Here is a 21349-nt window from a genome sequence, read left to right on the forward strand (position 1 = left end):
TCACTGCCTCTCTGCACTAGTATCCAAGGTGTGAACCAAAAAAATAAGCCGGTAATTGCCTGCACTAGGCAGTGAGCTCACAGCAGCTGTTCTGTGGGGAGTAGCCAGGGACACAGAAGCAGTATTTGACAGCAGTTTGTGGCAACTTGGCCCTACAGCAGAAACATGATCTCTCCTGACCCTTTGGTCAATTTCAGACTCAGACAGGAGGGGGAGAAGCAGGCGAGCCCTGTGGATGGAGCACAGCTTGACTTTGCCCAAGCAGCAGTAATATACAAGCTGTGGGCGAGCGGATTCCATGTGCCTGAGGAACAAGCCACTCAGAGATACAGTTGAGCTGCACATGCTGTACTCTATCACCGCAAGGAGCCACCTCGCACACCAGGAGCAAGTCATGATAGGTCTGTGACACTGACTGAGCTCCACCTGTCCAAGGTAGTCTACAGGTACAGGGAAGGGTTACGTGTAATCCATCATCTCCAATGCAAAACACCTCATTGCAGACTTTAGTGGCACATGGTCCAGGAGCCTGTCATCAGTCTTGCAATCAAAGGAGGTCTGGGGTGGCACCTATGTCTGGATCGCTGCATGGGGCAGCACATAGGATAAGTGCGGGGGATCAGTTGCAGCATTATTATTTAGCGCTGATAAAAATACCTTTTTTTCCAGACAATATTCAGGGTTTCTTTTTCATTTTTTGTTGAAATTTCCTTCAAAAAGCGAATTTTTCAATGAAAAATTTAAACCAAAAACCATAACGTTTTGGTTTCTGAAAACCACTTTGGACACACACACACAAAAAAAATCAGTTTTCAAAAACTGAAAATCTTTGCCCGAGAAAATGTTTGGTGTACAATTAGTCTTTGAAAACCTGGAAAACAATCATCATTGAAAATGATTTTCTTCTGCAAAAGTTTGCCTTAAAAAAAATTGGGGAAATCCCTTTTCAACTAAAAATGTTGACTCGCTCTACAGTTAGTATTACGGTAGGGAGAGTGCTCGGCAACAAACATTCCTGTGTTGGACATGGATTCTGCCGGAGACACTTATAGTGACACCTGTACAACAGTGTGTGCTGCTCTGTAGGAGTGTGGACTGCTCTCAGAAGGGACATACCCTCTTTGTCCGTCCCCACTATGAGTTTCTCATCTCATATCCCATACAGTGGATAGCTGCCTTCCCTTTTTGTTCCCTCCCAGTATCCCGCAAATCTGTCACTGTACCCCCTGACTGTCCCTTTTTCTTGGGGGCATTGAAGAAGTCTATTTTTTTTTTTGTTGGCAAAACCATTATGGGCAGGAGCTCATCACCAGGTGCTTAGGAACATCTTTACTCACTGGTCCATCAGAGGGGCCTCTATTTCTCCCTGCCCACACCATCTCCCACTGCCTGGTTAACCACTGGCACAATCAGATGTGTAGCCCACAACTGGTTGTGTGGGAACACTGCAATTCTATGTGCACAGAACCATAGAAATATAGGACTAGAAGGGACCTTAAGAGCTCATTTAGGCTATCTTCTCCCCCTGCCCCCCAGTCAACTCTTTATTTTCAAACAGTTTTCAAACCACTAGTTCCTTTTATGACAATAAAAGGCCGAACAATGCCTTGGTGCACTTATAACAAAGCCACAGGAGGGGTCAGCTGCAGGGACTGAATTTGGAAGCTCTGGATCTAAGCCCTGTACACCTTGAGCTACAAGACCTCACCAGTTATCTTGGAGGAAGTTGCAGACTCATAAACGTCCACCTGTGGTCCAGCCACTACGAGGAGACAAAGAGCCACTCCCTGCCAGCAGGTGCAACACGCTTCTGAAAATGGCACACTTGCTCAGTGCCTGATTTTCAGAGGAACCAGAGCTCGGATTGGTCTCAGTTGGAGCTGGTGGGCACTTAGTATGTCTGAACATCAGATGCTTAATGGGTTAGTCCGTAACTTCTGACCTGACAGCACCTACTAAAATATCACAAAATGTGATCTGAGATTATAGTACAATAGTAGCCCCTAGCATATTAATTCTATCAGCATGAATGGAGATTAATGACAAAGGGACACAGGGGAGGAAGCCTCATCTACAGCATTCATCCTGCTTGGATCAGATTATTCCGACCTCTGACAGGTCCCTAGGGGTCTGGGCTTTTATTTTATTTACCCCTTGGTAGCATTTGTACTGTGTGTCATGCCAATAAAGCCTGACTGCCCTGAATAACAATCAGGTCAGGGATTATAATCCCAAACCGCATGAGGCAGTGAGTATATTTAGGAGACATGACTGCAGAGGAGGTGAAAGGAGCGCCTCAAAGTTATTCATTGCTTGTAACCCAGATGGAATGTGGCTGAGACAATTTATCTGACTGGTTGATGCAGCTGGATTAGAGCTTTGACATGAGCCCACTGGGACCACCAGAGGGGATCACAGGATTTCTAATGCCTGTTAATAGCACTGCATGCACGAGTTAAATCAAAAGAGATGAAAAGAAGATACATTGGGGGAGGAGGGACTGGAGCCTGGAGGACAAAGCAGAAACATTATTTTGATGTAATAAGAAATAGCATGAAAAACCCCATACATATAAACTAGAAGCCCACAGAGTCACAAATAAGACTTCCTGAGAATATACTAGCTGATTCCTCTAGATAACACGTCTGACGTGCCCTTTCCATCCTGCCATGGAACAGACCCCTAGTGCGGATCATATTGCGTTTTGGAATAGTCTAGTATTATTTCATTTATGGTGAGCTGCGGGATGGAACTCCAGAGAGGCCATTTAACCTTTCCCTGCTGCTCTTTTCTCAGCTACGTACCATGGCTGTTTCCATGCCATGTAAGGCGAGTTTGCCGGTTCATGGGTGACACTTCCATCAGTGAGAGCTGCTAACAAGGTACTGTGCGCACAGGGAGGGGAGCTGATGGGAGTGGTTGAGAGAGCACCCTTGCTACAAGCAATGAGTTTGGGTCATTGCCTGAGGCTATCAGCAAAACAATAGCTATGACCTATTTTAAGCATGTATGGGGCAATCATGTGGACAAAACACCACAGCGGCAGTATATTAGTTATCTAAAGGACTGAGTTTAGTTTTTTGACAAATGAAAGACAGAGGGTGGCTGGGTGTACAACCCTGAGTCTAGGCCAAATGGATACAGTGCATACCACACAGACCATATGATACTGCATATCTTCTCTTTATATACATTATAGAGACCATTACTGTGTGTGTGTGTGTTGATAATGGCTGGGATTTCTAAGGAACCTAAGAGAGTTAGGCACTCAGCACCCACAGGCACCCAAATCCTACAGCACTGAATGCCTAACTCCCTTAAACTCCTTTGAAAAATCCCATCTCCAAGTATTACTGTGTTAAATCTTAATATACAGCATTAGCTCCTGGGCCAATTTCTACCCCCACTCATACTTCTGCCACCTCAGGAAAGTCAGCAGGGCACCATTTTGGCGATATCTTCAAATGATCTCTATTTTTGGCCTTTTATCTCAACGGTTGTTAAGGATTTGGGAGGCAGGTTGGCAGCGGACGGTAAAGTCCTGCAGTGCTGGATAGTCAGACAACTTTTTTGTTCCCAACTCCTGAACATCTCCCCAAATCCGTGGTGCTATATTTTAATTCCTGCAGACAGGGTCTGCTCAGGCCAGTATTTCTTGGCCTGGGGTTACAGTGACAATGAAGCAGCATTTCTAGCTATTTAAGGCTGCATCCTGGCTTGTGCTGCAAGTGTCTGAGGTGGAGCAGCCATCCGAGGAGGAATTCTGCCAGACTCAATCAGTAACCCCCCACCCCCCGCAGTGAACAGAGAAACGGGTGCAGCTCCCACCCTGTACCAGGCCTGCTCTGCTGGCTAAGGCAGAAGAGACAGAAGGCCTCAGTCCCAGGTTCTCTCTCCCCAGTCCTGGGATGCTGGATGCCACTAGCCCTCCCCATTCCTTGCAGAGGACTAAGGCTGTCTGCCACTTCAGTAGGACACATACCTGCCAGCCCCTGAAAAAAACAAGTGATGGTAAATTAGTGCACAGTTATTATAGCTTTGTCTATATTCAGGCACAAGCCAGGTGACCCATCTGTAACCTAACTCCAACCTGGACACAGAATGACTGGCAGTTACGGGGCACCGGGTGTATTTGTGGGCCAGATTTAAAAAAGAATTGAGCACCCATCAACTCCCCCATAGGCACCTAAATGAAGTGGCCCTTTTGAAAACCTGGTCATTTAGAACAGTGAGTAGCATGTCCATGGAACTTTTCATCTAGAGGTCTCAAAGGAGGGTTATCTCCATTTCACAAACTGAGGCAAAAAGAGGTTAAGCTGCATACCTGAGGTCACCAGAGAGAAAACCCAAATCTTCCAAATGCCAGTCCAGTGCATTATCCACTAGGCAACACTGCCTCTCTAATTTAGCTACCTAAATGGAAGGTGCTTGAGTGCTAAGGTCTTTTGGAAATCTGGCTCATCTGGTGCTGAGCATTTTGAGAAATGGCCATAGTTAAACCTAAAATATAGATCAGTTCTTCAGTACAATAACTTCTTGGGCTAAATTCCTACCTTGCCTGTCCTTAAACAGTGAAGCTCTTTCTGAACTGTATAAAATGGACTCCATGGATCTGGGACAAGAGACACACTTTTGAGGATCTAAAGAATCTATTAACCCAGGGCCGGCTCCAGGCACCAGCTTAACAAGCAGGTGCTTGGGGCGGCCAAGGGAGAGGGGTGGCATGTGCGGCAATTCGGGGGCGGCAGGCCCCTCACTCCCTCTAGGAGCGAAGAACCTGCCGCTGAATTGTCACCGCCAATCGCGGCTTTTTTTCCCCCCCCAATTGCCACCGCCGGTCGCGATTGCTTGGGGCAGCAGAAATGCTGGAGGTGGCCCTGTATTAACCACATCCCCAATACTAGCATTTTACGATGCTCCCAAACTGACAGTCAATTCAGCCCATGCCAGAGCAGTGGTCTCGGGGTGACTCTACTCCAGTTACACAGAGATGATTAGAAGCCAGTAGCTTGCTGTTCCAAATGGCTTTCAAACTCTGCAGCCAGAACGCAGAGAGGATGTTTGGGGAGAGCGTGGGAGAGAGTGACAGTTTATTTGCAGCCTCTTGTTAATTTTAAATTTGTGGGCAGTCACAAGCCACTGATAATAAATAGTACACGCACGCTCGCATGCCCACCCACTCCTCCAGCCTCATGGCACTCCTCTGCTACAATACAAAGAATCACAGGCGTTCAAGGTAATCCAACGATCTTCTGATCAGTGAACATGTTGTGCAAAATCCATTGCTGTTCTGCTGCAGAAATCAGAAGTCACGCAGCTTTCCTCAGGTCTAACGTTCTACGTTCTACATGGACTTTGTATAGAATCAACAGTAACGAGAATCTAACCCACACAATTATACAAACATGGAAAATACTGTGGTGCATACAGCTCGTTACAGTTAAGAATGTGTTCGCGAGTACGAGAATGGGATTTTCCAAGAAGGAATTCAATGGGATTTGGATCCCTTAGGCAACTGGGGATTCCCAGCCAGTAATACTATTTATATAATTGTTACACATGCCCACGCCTCTGGGTAGATCGTGGGCAGCTGGGATTAGCTAGGGGACCCCTGCTTCTAAAAGCACAAATCTCTCCTGAGTGCCATATTCAATGTGTTACATAAAGATGTTTGCTATTTTGTTATATAGATTAAATTATCCTGTCCGACTAACCTAAAACTCTCATTGAGACCACCCATATATCTCAAGGGAATGAGTGGGATCAGGACCAGGACCTGGACCTGGACCTGGACTTGGACCAGGCAGCCCTCTAAGAGTCACCAGCTAGTGTGTCTGTCAACTCCACATTCCACAGTTCAAAAGTTGTATGAAGTTGATTGAGCGGGGCCCAGTTTCTCCTCCTCCATAAGAGCCCTTTAAAGTGGGATTTCCAACAGGACGCAGCGTTGGCCTACCTCTGTTACCAATGACATGAATAGTAAAACTATCAACATCAACAGGAGCCAGAGGTAGACCAGCCCTGAACATTTTTTTGGAAATCCACCCTACTGAGCCACAGTTCCTACAAAATGATCCAAATATAGACAGGTCAGACGGCCAGGGTCTATCAGCCTTCCTCAAAGTGAGTAGCACCCCACCTTCCCAGTAATCTCATTGGTTTCAGTCGAGTAACGCACTACTCTGAATCAGGGGAATAGAAATCAGCACTTAGCAATTAGGAAAATGACTTGGCTACTTTAGTTACCTGGAATTCTGTCTCCATTGTCTATGCCCTTACAACAATAACAACCCACAGGGGAAGGCCTATCATACGTATGCACCCATTCTTCCACATGTGCTATGCTCAACAGAACATAAAACGTTCGCCTCTCCTAAAATCACTACGCTCCCAGCTGCTTCCTGGAGAACTGACATTCTGGCAAGGTTAGTCATATGCTTGTGGCTTTTGCTCCTGAGACAGAGAGAGAAACAATCACAGCATTCTACTTGGCCTTATTAGCAGTGGCATCTGATGAATTATGATCAGCCAGTTGGCCAATTTCAACAGCAGGAAGGTCCCCGCTTCCCTTATCAGTAGATTTCACTGCAGCCGCTGGGCAATAACAAAGGGCCGAGAATATATGTGGGCCAAAGAAAGGCCTAAACAACATTATACCATGGCACAGTGTCAGGCAAACTCAATCTGTTCTTGTTGATAGCTCTGGACATTGAAAACTATTTGACTTAATTAACTAAAGAACAAAACCAACCATGTGTGTACAGCTTGCCTTTGCAAAAGGCTACAACATTTTCAAAGTTCACAGTGTTGACACACATTAGTTCATGGCTTGTCCAGTTGTGCCAATGTAAAGCAACATGCATTATACGTAATATTATGCATTGAATCAGAAATCTCAGCCATGAACCAAGTGTCTGTTTAGATCTGAGGTCACTTGTGTCTCGAAATTATGGTCAGAAAAGTGACTGTAAAAAACCCACCTTCTTATTCAGCATAGCTACTTCCTGGGACCAGATTCCCAAGTGATGTAAATGGGTGTAACAAATCAGAAAGCTTTGTCAAAATGTGGCTTTATGATACCTTCATGCGTTAGTCAGCGTTAAGACAATTGTATACTAAGGACATTGAGCATGTAGAACTAGTTAATAAAATGGTATGTTCTTTTGCTATTGTCACTACTGCAGAGTTTTCAATTTACCCCAGAATTCCTTGGTGGTGCATTACAGAAATCAGAGGGCCTGGCCACATAATTGTAGTCAAATTGGCCACAGACTCCACAGGCCTAGGCTCATATATGATCCACTCTTCCAGTCATCCACTGGCATATCCTCCCAACCATCAGCTCACCCATTGTATCTTGAACTCACATTTTCTCCCATTCATTGATCCTATCAGCATCTCATTTACTGCTCTCTCTTTCTCCTCTTTACACTGATCACACAAATTTGCTGGGACTCCTATTCCCCCATTACTTCCCCATACTCTGTGCACTTCATTTGTCTTGCCTCTTACCAAATGATGGCCTCTGGACTGTGGTATTGAATACTAGCCCATTCCCTGGCCTCTTTCACAATCTCACACTGAGTCCAAGCCAAATAATTTGCTTTCTCTATGGCAAAGATTCTCAACCTGTGGAAAACAGCCCTGCCCCAGGAGTTCCCAAACAGGTATCAAGGTATCTTCCCATATGGCCACATTGGGAGAGGGGTCCTGAACAGGTCTGGACTAGAGAGGAGGAGATGGTCCTGTTATGGAAAAGGTTGAGAACCACTGATCTTTGGTGATTTGGCAACTTCCTCTCACAATACATTGAAACATAAAGGTTTGGAGATTGATTCTCTTCTTACATACCCCAATTTCATTACGCAGACTTCATAGAATCATAGAAATGTAGGGGTAGAAGGGACCTCCAGAAGTCATCAAGTCCAGCCCCCTGCGCTGTGGCAGGACCAAGTAAACCTAGGCCATCTCTGACAGGAGTTTGTCCAACTTGTTTTCAAAAGCGTCCAATGATGGGAAATCCACAACCTCCCTTGGAACCTATTCCAGAGCTTAACTGTCCAGAGAGTTAGAAAGTTTTTTCTAACATCTAACCTGAGTCTCCTTTGCTCCAGATTAAGCCCATAACTTCTTGTCCTATCTTCAGTGGACATGGAGAACAATTGATTACTGTCTGCTTTATAATAGTCCTTAACATATTGGAAGACTGTTATCAGGTCTCCCCTCAGTCTTCTTTTCTCAAGACTAAACATGCCCAGTTTTTTTAATCTTTCCTCCTAGGTCAGGTTTTCTAAATCTCTTATCGTTGTTGCTCTCCTCTGGACTCTCTCCAATTTCTCCACATCTTTCCTAAGTTGTGGTGCTCAGAATTGGACACAGTACTCCAGCTGAGGCCTCATCAGTGCTGAGTGGAGCCGGACAGGTACCTGCTGTATCTTCCGTACAACACTACTGTTAATATATCCTGGAATCATATTAGCCGTTTGTGCAGCTTCAATGCATGGATGACGCATATTGTGTGTGTGGTCCATTATAAACCCCAGATCCTGTCCAGTAGTGCTACCGCCTACTCAGTCATTCCCCATTTTGTAGACATATATTTGATTTTTCCTTCCTAAGTGAAGTACTTTTCACGTGTCTTTATTCAATGGCATTACTCCCTGTTTACACCAGTGTACCACCACTCACCTGGATGGGTTGTTGTTGGCAGGAGGCACTGAACCTGGGAACTCAGGATCATGAAACACAAGCCTGCTTGAGCTACATAACCCCATCCCATTAACCAAGGCTGGAGCACACTCATCAGCCTAGCGATCACTAGCAGGGGAGAGTGCACGCTCAGCAAGAGAAGAACCAGGTGACTTGTCTCTTCCTCTCTGAGGGAACAGGAATACCGGATCCTTTCTATAAACCATGTCCTCTCCTCCTGCCCGGTGTTGCGTTACCCAGACATGAATGGGGGCAGGAGAGGGATAGCTTCACAGCTATTATACTTTGTTATTTTGTAACTATTTAATGTTTCTGTCTCAGTTTCCCATGTCTCTACATTGGGAATAACATTACTTATCTGCCCCAAAAGCGTGTGGTGTAGATTGATTAGTTTGGAAAATATGTTTAAGAGAAAAAGTGCTATCATCCTCATTATGTTTCCATTATTTAGTAGAGACTGTAGGTGGTTTTTATTTTATTTTATTTTTATTTTTTTGCCAAAGTAAAAAAAAAAATGCTTCTTAGACCAAACTGAATAATGTTTCCATTATTTGAGACTGTAGGTTTCTTTGTTTCTTTGACCAAAAATGTTTCTTTGACCAAACTAAAATTTTTCTGGATTTTTTCCCCATTTTTTGGTAAAAACGTTTTTTGTTTTTTTCTTTGTTTTCAGATGCTGAATATTTTTTATTGAAAACAAAAACAATTTTCAAAAATGGAAAAAAATGGGTTTCAGTGTTCTATCAAAAATATTTTTTTTATGGGAAATGATCAACAGAATTTAATTCCCATCTAAAATAATTCCCGTTTTCAACCAACAGTATTATTTATAATTACAGACATCCATTGCAGTGTGCAGTAGTAAGTCAAGTTAGAGAATGAAAGTCTTCCTGCACTTAGAACAGTGTAACTGATTATTACTAATGACTTGTGTTGCAGTAATATCTATGAACCTCAGTCTTGGTCCAGGACTCTATTGTGCTGGGCACAGCGCAAATACAGAACAAAAAGACAAGAGTTTATCATCTAAATCATTACAATCTAAGGCATCGACATGGGGACACTCAGAAAGATTCATCTGAATTAACTTTAAAGTGGATTAATTAAATCACACAGAACCCCTGCATGGATGCTCTTATTCAGAATTAAATTGGACTTAATCTAATTTATTTTAATTAAAAAGTGAATTAATCTAAATCAAATGAAATCCACTTTATTTCAGAATAAAAGCATACACCTAGAGGTTTAACTTAGTTTCACTAATCCACTTTAAATTCACACCTTTAGTTAATTCAAATTAACTTTCCTGAGTGGAATGTATAGACAAACCCTAAATAAGTGTTCCAGTTCTGCTGTTAAACCAAACATTTTAATTCCCCCAAACAGCAAGGTACACCTCTACCCCGATACAACGCAACCCGATATAACACGAATTCGGATATAATGCAGTAAAACAGTGCTCTGGGGGGGCGGGGCTGCGCACTCCAGTGGATCAAAGCAAGTTCGATATAACACGATAAGAATTTTTGGCTCCCAAGGACAGCGTTATATCGAGGTAGAGGTGTACTTAAGAAATTGCTTACGTTTAGGCATATGCATAATCTCTTTGAAGTCAACGGCACTCATGTTCTTAAAGTTAGGCATATGCTTAAATACATTGCTGAATGGAAGCCTAAATGAAGTTCTGTCTTCAGGTCTTAACAACCTCATTAAATTGGCAGATTTAACCCTCAAATTAATAAAGCTTCGTTCTCACCTCTTCGAGTTGGCTTTTATCATATTTTCTTCACCTCTGACTATGAGGATAATGATGGCGCCTGACACTTTTAGTGGCTAGATAACAGACCCAGCTAAACCTGATTGTGTAATCACTGCCCAAATAAGGAGAGTTTTAACAAACACCTGAATTAGATAGACAGAGGAGTGGCTTGAGGGTGATTTACAATAGGAGACTTGTGTATCTGTCAGCCAGACAACAAGGCAATATATAAAAGGGGTCTCTGCCATCTAGATTAGTCCCAAAATTAGTCATAGATTAAACAAAGCCCCAATACCCCATTCAAACCCATCAAGGTAGCATTTTTACAGGAGCCATATAAAAATGATCTGTGAACTCAGCTCCCACTAGCATCTCTGCAGCAGCAAACTAACCGTTTCTACTCCCAGTGCTTAGCTAAAACAACCAACAGTGCTTGCATAGACGTAAATTACACATTTGTGCTAATTTTAGTTCCATAAGAAACCAGGAGGGGAAGAGACTAGAGATGGCATTTCCTGTAAGAAAAACCTATTTTGATTAAACTGAAATGTTTTACAAAATTGTATCAATTATGAAGAAATTTTATTTCAGAAAAATGTTGAAAAATGTTTTGAAAATATTGTTTCGACATTTTTAGAATAAAAAGTTCTGATTTTTTGTTTCAAAACGTGTATATATACAAAATTAAAAATAAAACAATGGTTGACATTGGAATAAAATGTTTTGATTCACAGATTCTAAGACAAGAAAAGACCATTGTGACCATCTAGTCCAGTGGCTCTCGAACTTTTCGCATAGCAAGCCTCTGAGTGCAACCCCCTCCCCTTATGAATTAAAAACACTTTTTTATATATTTAACACCACTATAAATGCTCGAGGCAAAGTGGGGTTTGGGGTGGAAGCTGACCGCTTGTGACCCCCCCTCCCATAATAACCTCATGACCCCTCAAGGGGTCCCAACCCGCAATTTGAGAATCCCTGATCTAGTCTGTCCTCCTGCTTAACACAGGGCAAAGAACTTCTCAAAAATAGTTGATAGAGCAGATCTTTTAAGAAAAAATAAATCCAATAATTGACCTGAACCAATTTTTCCCCCCAGAATTTCATTTTGTTAAAAAAATAGTGATTTTTTAAAACAAATCCAGATAAACAAATCTCCAACTGTTTTGAGGGATAGATAATCCATCTTCTGACCAACTCAGTAGACAAATTTACAAAAAGCTCAGTGGAGCTCAACAGCTTCTCTCTCTCTCTCACCAACAGAAGTTGGTCTAGTAAATATTACCTCATCCACCCAGCACTATAAGAGACAGCTGGAAGAGAACAATTCCCCCCCCCAACATTTCTTAAAGGAATATTACTGTTTAAACTGGGAGAACAAATTATTAATTTTAGATTATTTATGTACGCTGGTTACACTTTAAAAGTTCTTTCTGGTATGCAAAAGTCTCCTGGTCTGAATTATTCACTTTTACCTATGATGGGGAATTGCTTTGGAATTGGTTCCAAATCAAACAGAAGAAACCTCTTAAGAGTAGCTGTAGAGTAATCAAAAGTATGTTAGTTGCTTGGAAGACACATAGAGCCAACTTCTGAAAGAGCTCAGTGCCCATTTATGCATCTAAATCAACTGGCCAGATTTCCAGTGCCTGTTGAGACTAGATTGTGGGGAAGAACTGTTCTCAGTGGGAATGTTAGTTGTAGAGTAATCAGCTCCTGCCACTCCAGCCCCAATCAGGGGAAATGGGCAGAGGCTGGCCACTAGCTAGGACTGGCCTGGAAACTGGCCACACCTGCTCACCTCGTTAACAGAGGCTAAAAGCTTGGGAGGAAGTGAGCCCAGGGGGATGGAAACCAGGAGGAGGAGGAGACCAGGCACAAGAATAAAGAGCATGGGTGTTGCATCAGCTAGAACTGGTCCTGTCTCATTGGGGAGCGGGGCCAGGAGGCTGAACCCCGTGAGACCCCGTCACAGTACTTCACGTGACAAGCACTTACGAGTCTAAGCTCCATTGACTTTTGATGAGATTTAGGGTCCTAAGCGCCTTTGTCATTTTTGAAAATGGCACTTAGGCTCTTAAATCACTTGGGGTTAGATTCAAAAAGTGGCTTAGGAGTTGCAACCCCTAACCTGTAGGTGCCCTGTGGCCAAGTGGAAATTTCAGCTGCAAGTTAGGTGCCCCGGCTCCCGTACCACGCATAGGGAGACTTAGGTGCCTAGAGAGAGGGGTGCTCAGAAGCCAAGCAGCTGAGTGGAGATCTGCCTAAACTCACAAGGCCTGACATGCAGGAGGAAGAGATGGGGTTTAGGGCCCAGATTCACAAAGGTGGCTAACTCCCATGGATCTGTCCCTCTAGATGACTGACCGATGGTCTGAAGGGAGATGCCATCTTGGCTTGGGATTCTCAGCCATGAAGTCTCTCCGGGAGTGGGGTGCCCAAACCAAGTCAGCCCTTTCTCATGAAAAACCAGCCGAGGGGGCCAACCCACTTCAGAATACCCAGTAGCCTGGTGGCCAGTGCACTCAGGTGCTCAAATCCCTACTCTACCTCATTTGGCTGGGGCCTTGAAGTACTACTATAATTATTAATAACCATAAACCTTAAATAAATAAAAGTTTTAAATGCCTTTTATTGTACAATACAATAGTTTATACACTGTAACTATATTGTTATAGAATAACCCTACCATAAAAGTTCTGAATATTTAAACTAATGGCACAGCGAGGAAGAATATTTCTCCTGCTGAGAACTGAGACAGTTTAGTCTATGGGACAAAATGTGGTAAAATAAATACTGAGAAACCCACGGAGAGGACTTTCTACACATGGATTAAATAGTAAAAGATGCTACCGCCTGTGGTACTGATGCCTCACAATAAATTCATTATTTACAATGGGAAATTAAGCTTTGGTTATGCTACTGTTTTAGGTGACATAAACCACTGGGAAGGAAGAGATTAAACACGGTTATTGCAGATTAGTTAGTTGTAACAAACATGAAACAGCACCAGAAGCACTTTTCACTTTGCAGGGAGGTTCTACAATTCCTTCCCATGAGTGGGATGCTTGAAAAAGAAAGGGGACCAGATCCTCAACTGCTGTAAACCAGCCTATGGAAGTCAATGGGCCATATATGGTCAATCGAATTAACCCCACTGAAGTCAACACTAGGGTTGTCAACCCTCCAGGATTGGCCTGGAGTCTCCCGGAATCAGCATCGATCTCCTGGTGACTATTGAAAGCAATCTGGGAGATTTTAATAGGATATGTTAAGAAAATGACATTACGTCATGTTGGGGGGAAAAATCTCTCAGAATAGCTTCAGTCAGAGTTGGCAACCCTAGACCACACACTTATTCTGATTTACACTGGCTGAAGTGGTGGAACTAGACACTCAAAGGGAAGGGCGCACTGGGCAGATGCTCCTGCGATTCTGAGTTCAACCTCCAAGAAATCGCCTTTCAGAGTGTTGCCTTCTGCCCTCCAGGGTAGGCAGAGATCTATGTGACATTCATTCGTTAGGACAGCTACAAATGCCTACAGGTGAGAGCCTAGAGGGCTAGGACTGTAAGACCATCACAAGTTGCAGGGAAGAGATGTGCTATCTTGCAGCTCTGAACCAGAAGCTGCCCTTGACCAGGCCAAAGTCAGGCAGTAGCGAGCCTTTTGCCAGTGTGTCTGCAAAGCACTAGTTCATTGCTGAGGCACAGTAAAAATGGGTCCGCTGGGTAAGTGATTTGCAGTAATGGTTAGTAATGCGCAGTGATTGCTACCTATCCAGATTACTGAGGGGCGGATCACATCCCTGCTCCATTACACCTTAAGCTGCAGTGCAGGGGAGGCACTGAGGAGCCACTACACATGCACAGCTTGTGTTGGTATGTCTTCACTACAGAGTGAGCCCAGCTAAAGCCTAATTCCCCCATCTCTCCACACAGGAAAACCTCGCACCCAGGCTGGAGGGTGCATTAAGCCCGTGCTAACAGGGACAGCTGGGGGTGTAGGCTTGAGCTGAAATTCCACTTCATGGGCGGGCAACATGCCTATTTTGCGGGGAGAGTGCCGCGAATCAAGCGTGGGTGCTGTTAGTCCTCAGTGCTATCCCACAATTCCACTGGGGTTGTAGATTCCTGTCTAACTGTTCCCTGTTTCTGCACTGTGGCTTAACCCAACCATTGCCGGCTCAAAGGCTGTGGAAGTGCAGCATACAGAGATGCCATCCAAGAAATCGTGTCAGCTGCCCAGAATCTCAAACCCACCCCCTGGGGAAGCTGTGATGTGAAGATCCACTTCTCAGCGTGGTGGACAGGAAAGAAGTGGAGAGGTACAGAAGTCAGTCGAGCGCGCTATGGCCCACTTGGTGGTTTGCCAACTGAGTTCCTGGATGACACGCTCATTAAAAGCTCTTGCTGCCAAATGCTGTTTGCTTTCACCTTCAGAACTATCTGCATAAACAATGAGTAACCCCACTTGGAGATTATATTCATAAAGCCTTGTCCCCTGTCCCTGCCACAGAGAGCAGCTCCCTGCGAGGTGAGAGAGAGAGAGAGAGCGCCCTGTGAATGAATGAACAGAGCAGCCCACTTTAATGCACCGCTAAGAACCATGGGCTATACCCCCAGAAATCCATCCCAGCACACGAGCTAGTACAGAACCCTGGATGCAGTTACATGGGCCAGGCACAGGTAGCACTTTGCAACGGGGATGCTCCACGCGTACGAAGCTAGCCCAGGCTTGGCAGCGAAGACTTACCCTGTAAGGACTAGCCGGAACGGCAGCCCGTATATTTCAGGGAGCACAAGGGCTAGTATCTGGTTGGGAGCAACTCACTGGAAAGAAGGCAGAAAGTGGGTGGAGCCAGGACTCAGCCCTCTTTCACTCTGTGCACTAGCCTGTGGAGCTGCCCCGCCAGAGAGAGGAGGGGGAAAAGTGTGTTGCGTCCCTGGAGGGAGCGTCATAGATTAATTTCCCACAGTGCAAGCGAGCAGCTCTAAGAGACATTTTGCTTCTCTAAGGTGGGAATCTTCCCAGTGCTCTCCTGCCCCGTGGCAGGGCTCTGGCTACATGCAAATTAGCTTCAAATTACCTTCCCCTATTGATTCTGACCAAGACATTGAAATACTAAGGGCCAGATTCTCACAGCCTTCCTCACCATGGGCTAGACTTGGCCCTGGACATGCTCAAGGCGAGCAGGACAGCCACATCCCCCTGCCTTCCCAATCCCTGGCTTGGTGCAGAGCGGAGGCCCTGCTTTCTTGTTGCACGCCCCTCCCAACAAGGGGGCTGGGAGAGGGTCAAGAGGAGCTGCCTAGGACATGTGCAGAGGAAGCTGTTCCCTTGTCAGACTTGCGGTCATCCAGGCCCTCCTGTCCGAGAGGCGGGTGGCTCCCGGAGTCACAATTCCATCCCAGGGCTGCCTCTGGGAGGCAGGAGTTCCACACTGCCCCTCATGCAGTATGGCTCCACCCAGCCCATTGAGAATGGCTTTAATTCTGACTCTCTGACTGCTAAGGAGTAGAATACCCAGTATGGGGAAGGCTGTGGGAATCCGGTCCTTCCTCCTCGATGGCCATTAAAAACTAATTCAAATGCAACATTAAAAGACATGTAAGTAATTTACAGAGAGTGTTAATTGCTATGAACGACTACATACTTCCTCTTATTGCTTTCAGAAACCAAGCAACTCTAAATAACGTACGTTTCCGCATGCAAAAACCCGGAATTCCCCTCCCCTCCCCCAAACGCTCTGTTTGCTGATGGGTCTAGGGCTCCCAAAAATCACATTTCAGACCTTACAGAAAAGCCACAGGGTACGGCGGCATGATCGAGTAGACAGAGCACTGGATTGAGTGCAGGAGACCTGGGTTCTAATCCCATCTCTACACCAACCTGCTGTATATCTCCATTTCCTCTCCCATCCTTTAACTGTCTTATCTATTTAGACACTAATCTCTTTGGGGCAAGGACTGCCATTTACTAGGTATCAGTACAGTGCTTAGCACAATGGTAAGTAAGCCCCAGCGGGCGCTACTGTAATAGAACTACGTTGCTATTTCATAAAGTACATTTCAGTATCTATTGCAAATTAATTCTGTCCTTGTGGCAACCCATATCAAAGCGGTTAAAATACCTTGGAATCCTTAGCCTCATTAGTCAGCTTCATAACGTAATCTATAGCTTGATCCTTCCTGTTCCCCTTTCCGGTGAACTGATGGGTAAATGCACTGAGCTGCTACAATCAGATTATCTTCCTGTTTTAGTGAAGTTTTATATCTATGCCCTTTCATTCTGAATCCCAAAGAGCCTGTGTAGCAAATGAAGATCTTTGGTCAAAGGTCCTTCACAGGTATGTTTAGCCTAAGATAAAATTGTTTTTAAAAATTGATTTTTTCCCCCTCAGGCGCTATTGTTATGTCCGTCCTCTGATCTTTAATTGGATGTCCGAGCGACTAGGTTGACGACTTGGCTGACTATCACTTAATTCGGGTTTGAGGGATGATAAAATAATGATGCAATTTGACATAGAGAAGGACAGGCCAAGGGAGTGAAAGCAATCCGAAGCTTAAGTGTGTTTTACATTAAGATCTATCATGTTGATTGTTACAAGGACATACTTACTGTGGTCCAAGTGACCTGCTGACCCAGATCTGTAAAATACAGCGTAATGATCGAGGAAACGGCCAAGCTTTGAATGCTAATGGAATCCTTCAAATAGGGCCCATCTAGAATGACCAAGAAGCAAGACCAAATGGTTTGAATAATACGCCCCCTGCAAAGACTCAGCATAAAATGCAAGACACACAGGAGTTAAGCAATGGTTATAATTCACGTTCCACCCCATGAATTGGGCCTGAAGTGAAAAGGAAACCACTTGTTTTCTGATGTATTTGGTGCTTTCAGTTCTTACTCTCTACGTCTAGTGCTCATAGGATTTGTATTAGATGTTACCCTCACAATGACACAAGTGTAAAGATGGCACTGCATTGAGAAGCAACACACAACAGTTGTTATGGGGTTGACTCCTGTGTATCTACTCTATAAAGGGACTTATTGTTCAGAATTGCATAAACCCTTCTGTAAAGCAGTTTTAGATCATGCCTTAGAAGGTTTAACAGAAAGGCACCATGTGAGATGATGTCTCCGTCTCTGAATCCCTGAACAGTTTCTGGTCAAATGTTTGCTTTTTTCATGCTCAGTGGTAGTTAGTGATGGGTGGAACTGCAGAGATTAGGAAGTCAGCTTCTGTTTGGACACGCTCCCATAACCCAAGATCTCTATGTCAACCTTCTTGGACCTAGACAGACTTTTTGAATCTGGGCTTAGAAAGCCTTTCTCACTGTACTTCCAAGCACCGGCTTCTACTCCTGCTGAATCCAGCATGTACAGAATATAGTAACAGCTGGGGAGGAGGTAATATAGTTTTTTTAGGAAGTAGTGGATAAGGCAGTGGACTGAAAGTTAGGAGACCTGGGGTTGGTTCCCAGCTCTGCCACTGACCTCCTGCGTGACCTTGGCTGAGTCACTTAATCTATTTCCCCTTGTCCTTCTAGTCTATTTAACTTGCAAGCTCTTCAGGGCAGAGTCTCTCTCTCATTAGATGTTTATACATCAGTGGGGCTGCTACTGGAATACTACTAACAGCAGACTGACAAAAACATTTGAACCTCCAAAACGTTTGGTTCATATTTTGGGAGAATGTCCAAGTGTCTTTACATATCATTCAAGTCAGCAGGCTCTTGATATTTCTGTTATCTAGCTTGTAATAAACGGTGGCCGTAGAGCATTTGTCAAATGCAAAATCCAGTGGGTTTTGTCTCTTTCTGACTTTGTGAAGCATTTGCAAGCTAGACGTGAGATTCTTCCACCCTTACTTACATGGTGTAGTACCTTACTCCTTGAGAGTAATCTCACTGAAATCAATGGGATAGGGAGTAACACTCCATGAGGAAAGCCACACTGTATGGATAGGGATAGATTCCAAACTAGTGGGTGAGTTTGGGTACCCTTAGATATGAGCCACATCCTGTTTGCCGTTTTGGCATCAAAAGACCCTTTCAATGGGAGTTCCTTATACAGGACAAGGACAGAGTGTAGTCCTGTCTGCATTTTATCTTTTGTTTTCTTTGTTTTGGACGTGGAAACTTACCGAAGCATCCTCAATTCTGTGTGTGAATTGTTCGGGCTTGAGAGAGTGTTGGCCAGTTTGATGTTCTGTGCGAGGAAGCAAGGCTCTCAGAAGGGCCGAAACCTGTAAACAACAGTGGCCGGCTCACACAGATCATCAAACTGGCCAACCCCCTCACAAGCCCGAACAATTCTCACACCCAACTGAGGACACTTCGGTATGTTTCCACCTCCAAAACAAAGAAAGCGAAAGACAAAGGGGAAACAGATCGCTTGAGACGCATCAGAACAGTGCAGGGAGGGGCATGGGGTGACAGGTACATATAAAGGGCACCAGCGGTGGGTGAAACAATAATGGCTGCCCTTGCCACAAAAGAGAGGTGCCACGAAGAAAACCAAGGATCGTCTAACTGGTGGGGGACAAAAAATGGGAAAAAAAGGAGGGATGAATCACAGGTTCAAAATCATGGATGCAGAAGTAGACCACCTCAAACAATGCCCACGGCTCAGTGAAGAGAACTGAAGAGTTAATGCAATTAAAGGGTCTAACCTACTTGACCCCTATAAACATGGGTGTGGCTCTGCCCCAAACCCCCCACATGCAGCCATCCCTCAACAAGAATGAGGAGGAGGGCTACAGAAAAACAAGGATAAGCTAATTCTGAGGGACAATGAATGCAAACACAGTGCCCACTACTCTGTGAAGGAGCCAGTGGAAGTAAAGGGTACAGGTTGACATCACTGGCATATGAAGTCCTTTATTTATTCACACAGGTGCAGCTTAGGTACTGGCAGTCCACGTTCCCCTCACTGCCCATGTCCCTCAAGAATTATTTAAATGAGAGAGACCATAGGCCGGTCTCAATGGCCCATTCAGTCCTCGGCTTTTGTGTTGAGGCTGCCAAGAAGGGTGATGACTGGTGTCAGCTATGATGGTGGCCAGTGGTGGATTTAGAGTTAGTGGGGCCCTGTGCGCAGCTTCATTTTCAGGCGGGCCCTCGGGACCCAGCCAAGAAAAAGAACATTCTCTCTTCTCTCCCCTCCCCCCCGTTTTTCATCCTTTTTTTCTTCATCCTCCTCCTATATTATAAGTAATGGGAGTAAATGAAAATAAAATGAGGTACCTTGCTTGGGGCAGGGGCTGGGGTGCAGGAGGAGGTGTGGGGGTCGGGCTCTGGGAGGAAGTTTGGGTGCTGGGGGAAGGCTCTGGACTAGGGCAGTGGGTTGGGGTGTGGGAGGAGGGTGAGGGGTGCGGGCTCTGGGAGAGAGTTTGGGTGCTGGGGGCAGGCTCTGGACAAGGGCAGGAGGTTGGGGTGTGGGAGGAGGGGTGAGGGGTGTGCGGGCTCTGGGAGGGAGTTTGGGTGCAGGGTGCAGGCTCTGGACTAGGGCAGGAGGTTGGGCTGTGGGAGGAGGGGTGAGGGCTCTGGGAGGGAGTTTGGGTGCTGGGGGCATGCTCTGGACTAGGGCAGTGGGTTGGGGTGTGGGAGGAGGGTGAGGGGTGCGGGCTCTGGAAGGGAGTTTGGGTGCGTGATCTAGGTTGGGGCGGGCATTGGGGTGTGGGAGGAGGGATGAGGGCTCTGGGAGGGAGTTTGGGTGCGTGATCTAGGTTGGGGCGGGCATTGGGGTGTGGGAGGAGGGGTGAGGGCTCTGGGAGGGAGTTTGGGTGCGGGCTCTGGACTAGGGCAGGGGGTTGGGGTGTGGGAGGATGGGTGAGGGGTGTGGGCTCTGGGAGAGAGTTTGGGTGCGTGATCTAGGTTGGGGCGGGCATTGGGGTGTGGGAGGAGGGGTGAGGGCTCTGGGAGGGAGTTTGGGTGTGGGATCTAGGCTGGGGCAGGGCATTGGGGTGTGGGAGGAGGGCTGAGGGGTGCGGGCTCTGGGAGGGAGTTTGGGTGCGGGCTCTGGGCTGGGGCAGGGGGTTGGGATGCGGGAGGGGGGCAGTGCTTACCTTGGGTGGCGCAGCTCCCAAAGTGACTGGCACACCCCCGCCCCCCTCTGGCAGCAACTCCTAGGCAGGGGGGACAGAGGGTCTCTGTGCGTCGCTGCTCTCAGGCGCCACCCCCGCAGCTCCCATTGGCTGCAGTTCCTGGCTAATGGCAGCTGCGGAGTCAGCGTTCGGGGCGGGGCAGTGTGCAGAGACACACACCCCCCGCCCCGGGGCTGCAGGGACATGCCGGCCACTTCCGGGAGTGAAGCGGAGCAGAGGGGGGAGGCGGAGTGGGCAGGGAACCGCCTTAACCAGGCTGCGCTGCTGCTGGCACGTCTCTGTGTGCCCCTTGGGAGGAGAGGGTGGGAGTGGGTCTCTGTGTACTGCCCGGGGGTGGGGGCAGAGTGCGGAGCTGCCTCCTCTGCCTGCCTGTGGAGCGCAAAGACGTGCCAGCAGCCGGCCACTTCCGGGAGTGGCGTTGGGACACCAGCCATGGCATGCAGACAGCCGGCCTGAGCCCTGCTGCGCCGTCGGCTGGGACTAGGAGGCCCCGAGCCACTGCACGGCTTGTTTCATGGTAAATCCACTCCTGATGGTGGCAGTGGTTTTGCACTGGTAGCTTTACACTGAAAACTGCTGCCCCATACTTTTATTTTATATTAATATTTGACATGATAGTGCATACTGAGCTAAGGTAACATGAAAATCCTCAGACAAATTCCTTAATTGAGGGGAAATCTAATTAGCTAGTCATACATATTAATTAGCAAAAGTGCTAATGGCTTAGCCCATATGGTGTAATAGTGTTAGGAAGAAACACAAGCTAACAGA

At 46.0% G+C, this 21349-nt stretch overlaps 1 protein-coding gene across 2 annotated transcripts in view; it reads right to left on the reverse strand.

The window, feature by feature from the left end:
* TECRL (trans-2,3-enoyl-CoA reductase like) overlaps nucleotides 1-21349 on the reverse strand; it is a 107626-nt gene that overhangs the window by 26054 nt on the left and 60223 nt on the right. For both annotated transcript variants that reach the window (XM_034771756.1, XM_034771757.1), the window contains one exon: nucleotides 17089-17192. In XM_034771756.1, coding sequence (XP_034627647.1) covers nucleotides 17089-17192 — 104 coding nt within the window. The remainder of the gene's footprint in view (nucleotides 1-17088; nucleotides 17193-21349) is intronic.

The sequence above is a fragment of the Trachemys scripta genome, chromosome 5 (genome assembly GCF_013100865.1).
Source record: "Trachemys scripta elegans isolate TJP31775 chromosome 5, CAS_Tse_1.0, whole genome shotgun sequence".
Taxonomy (NCBI): domain Eukaryota; kingdom Metazoa; phylum Chordata; order Testudines; family Emydidae; genus Trachemys; species Trachemys scripta.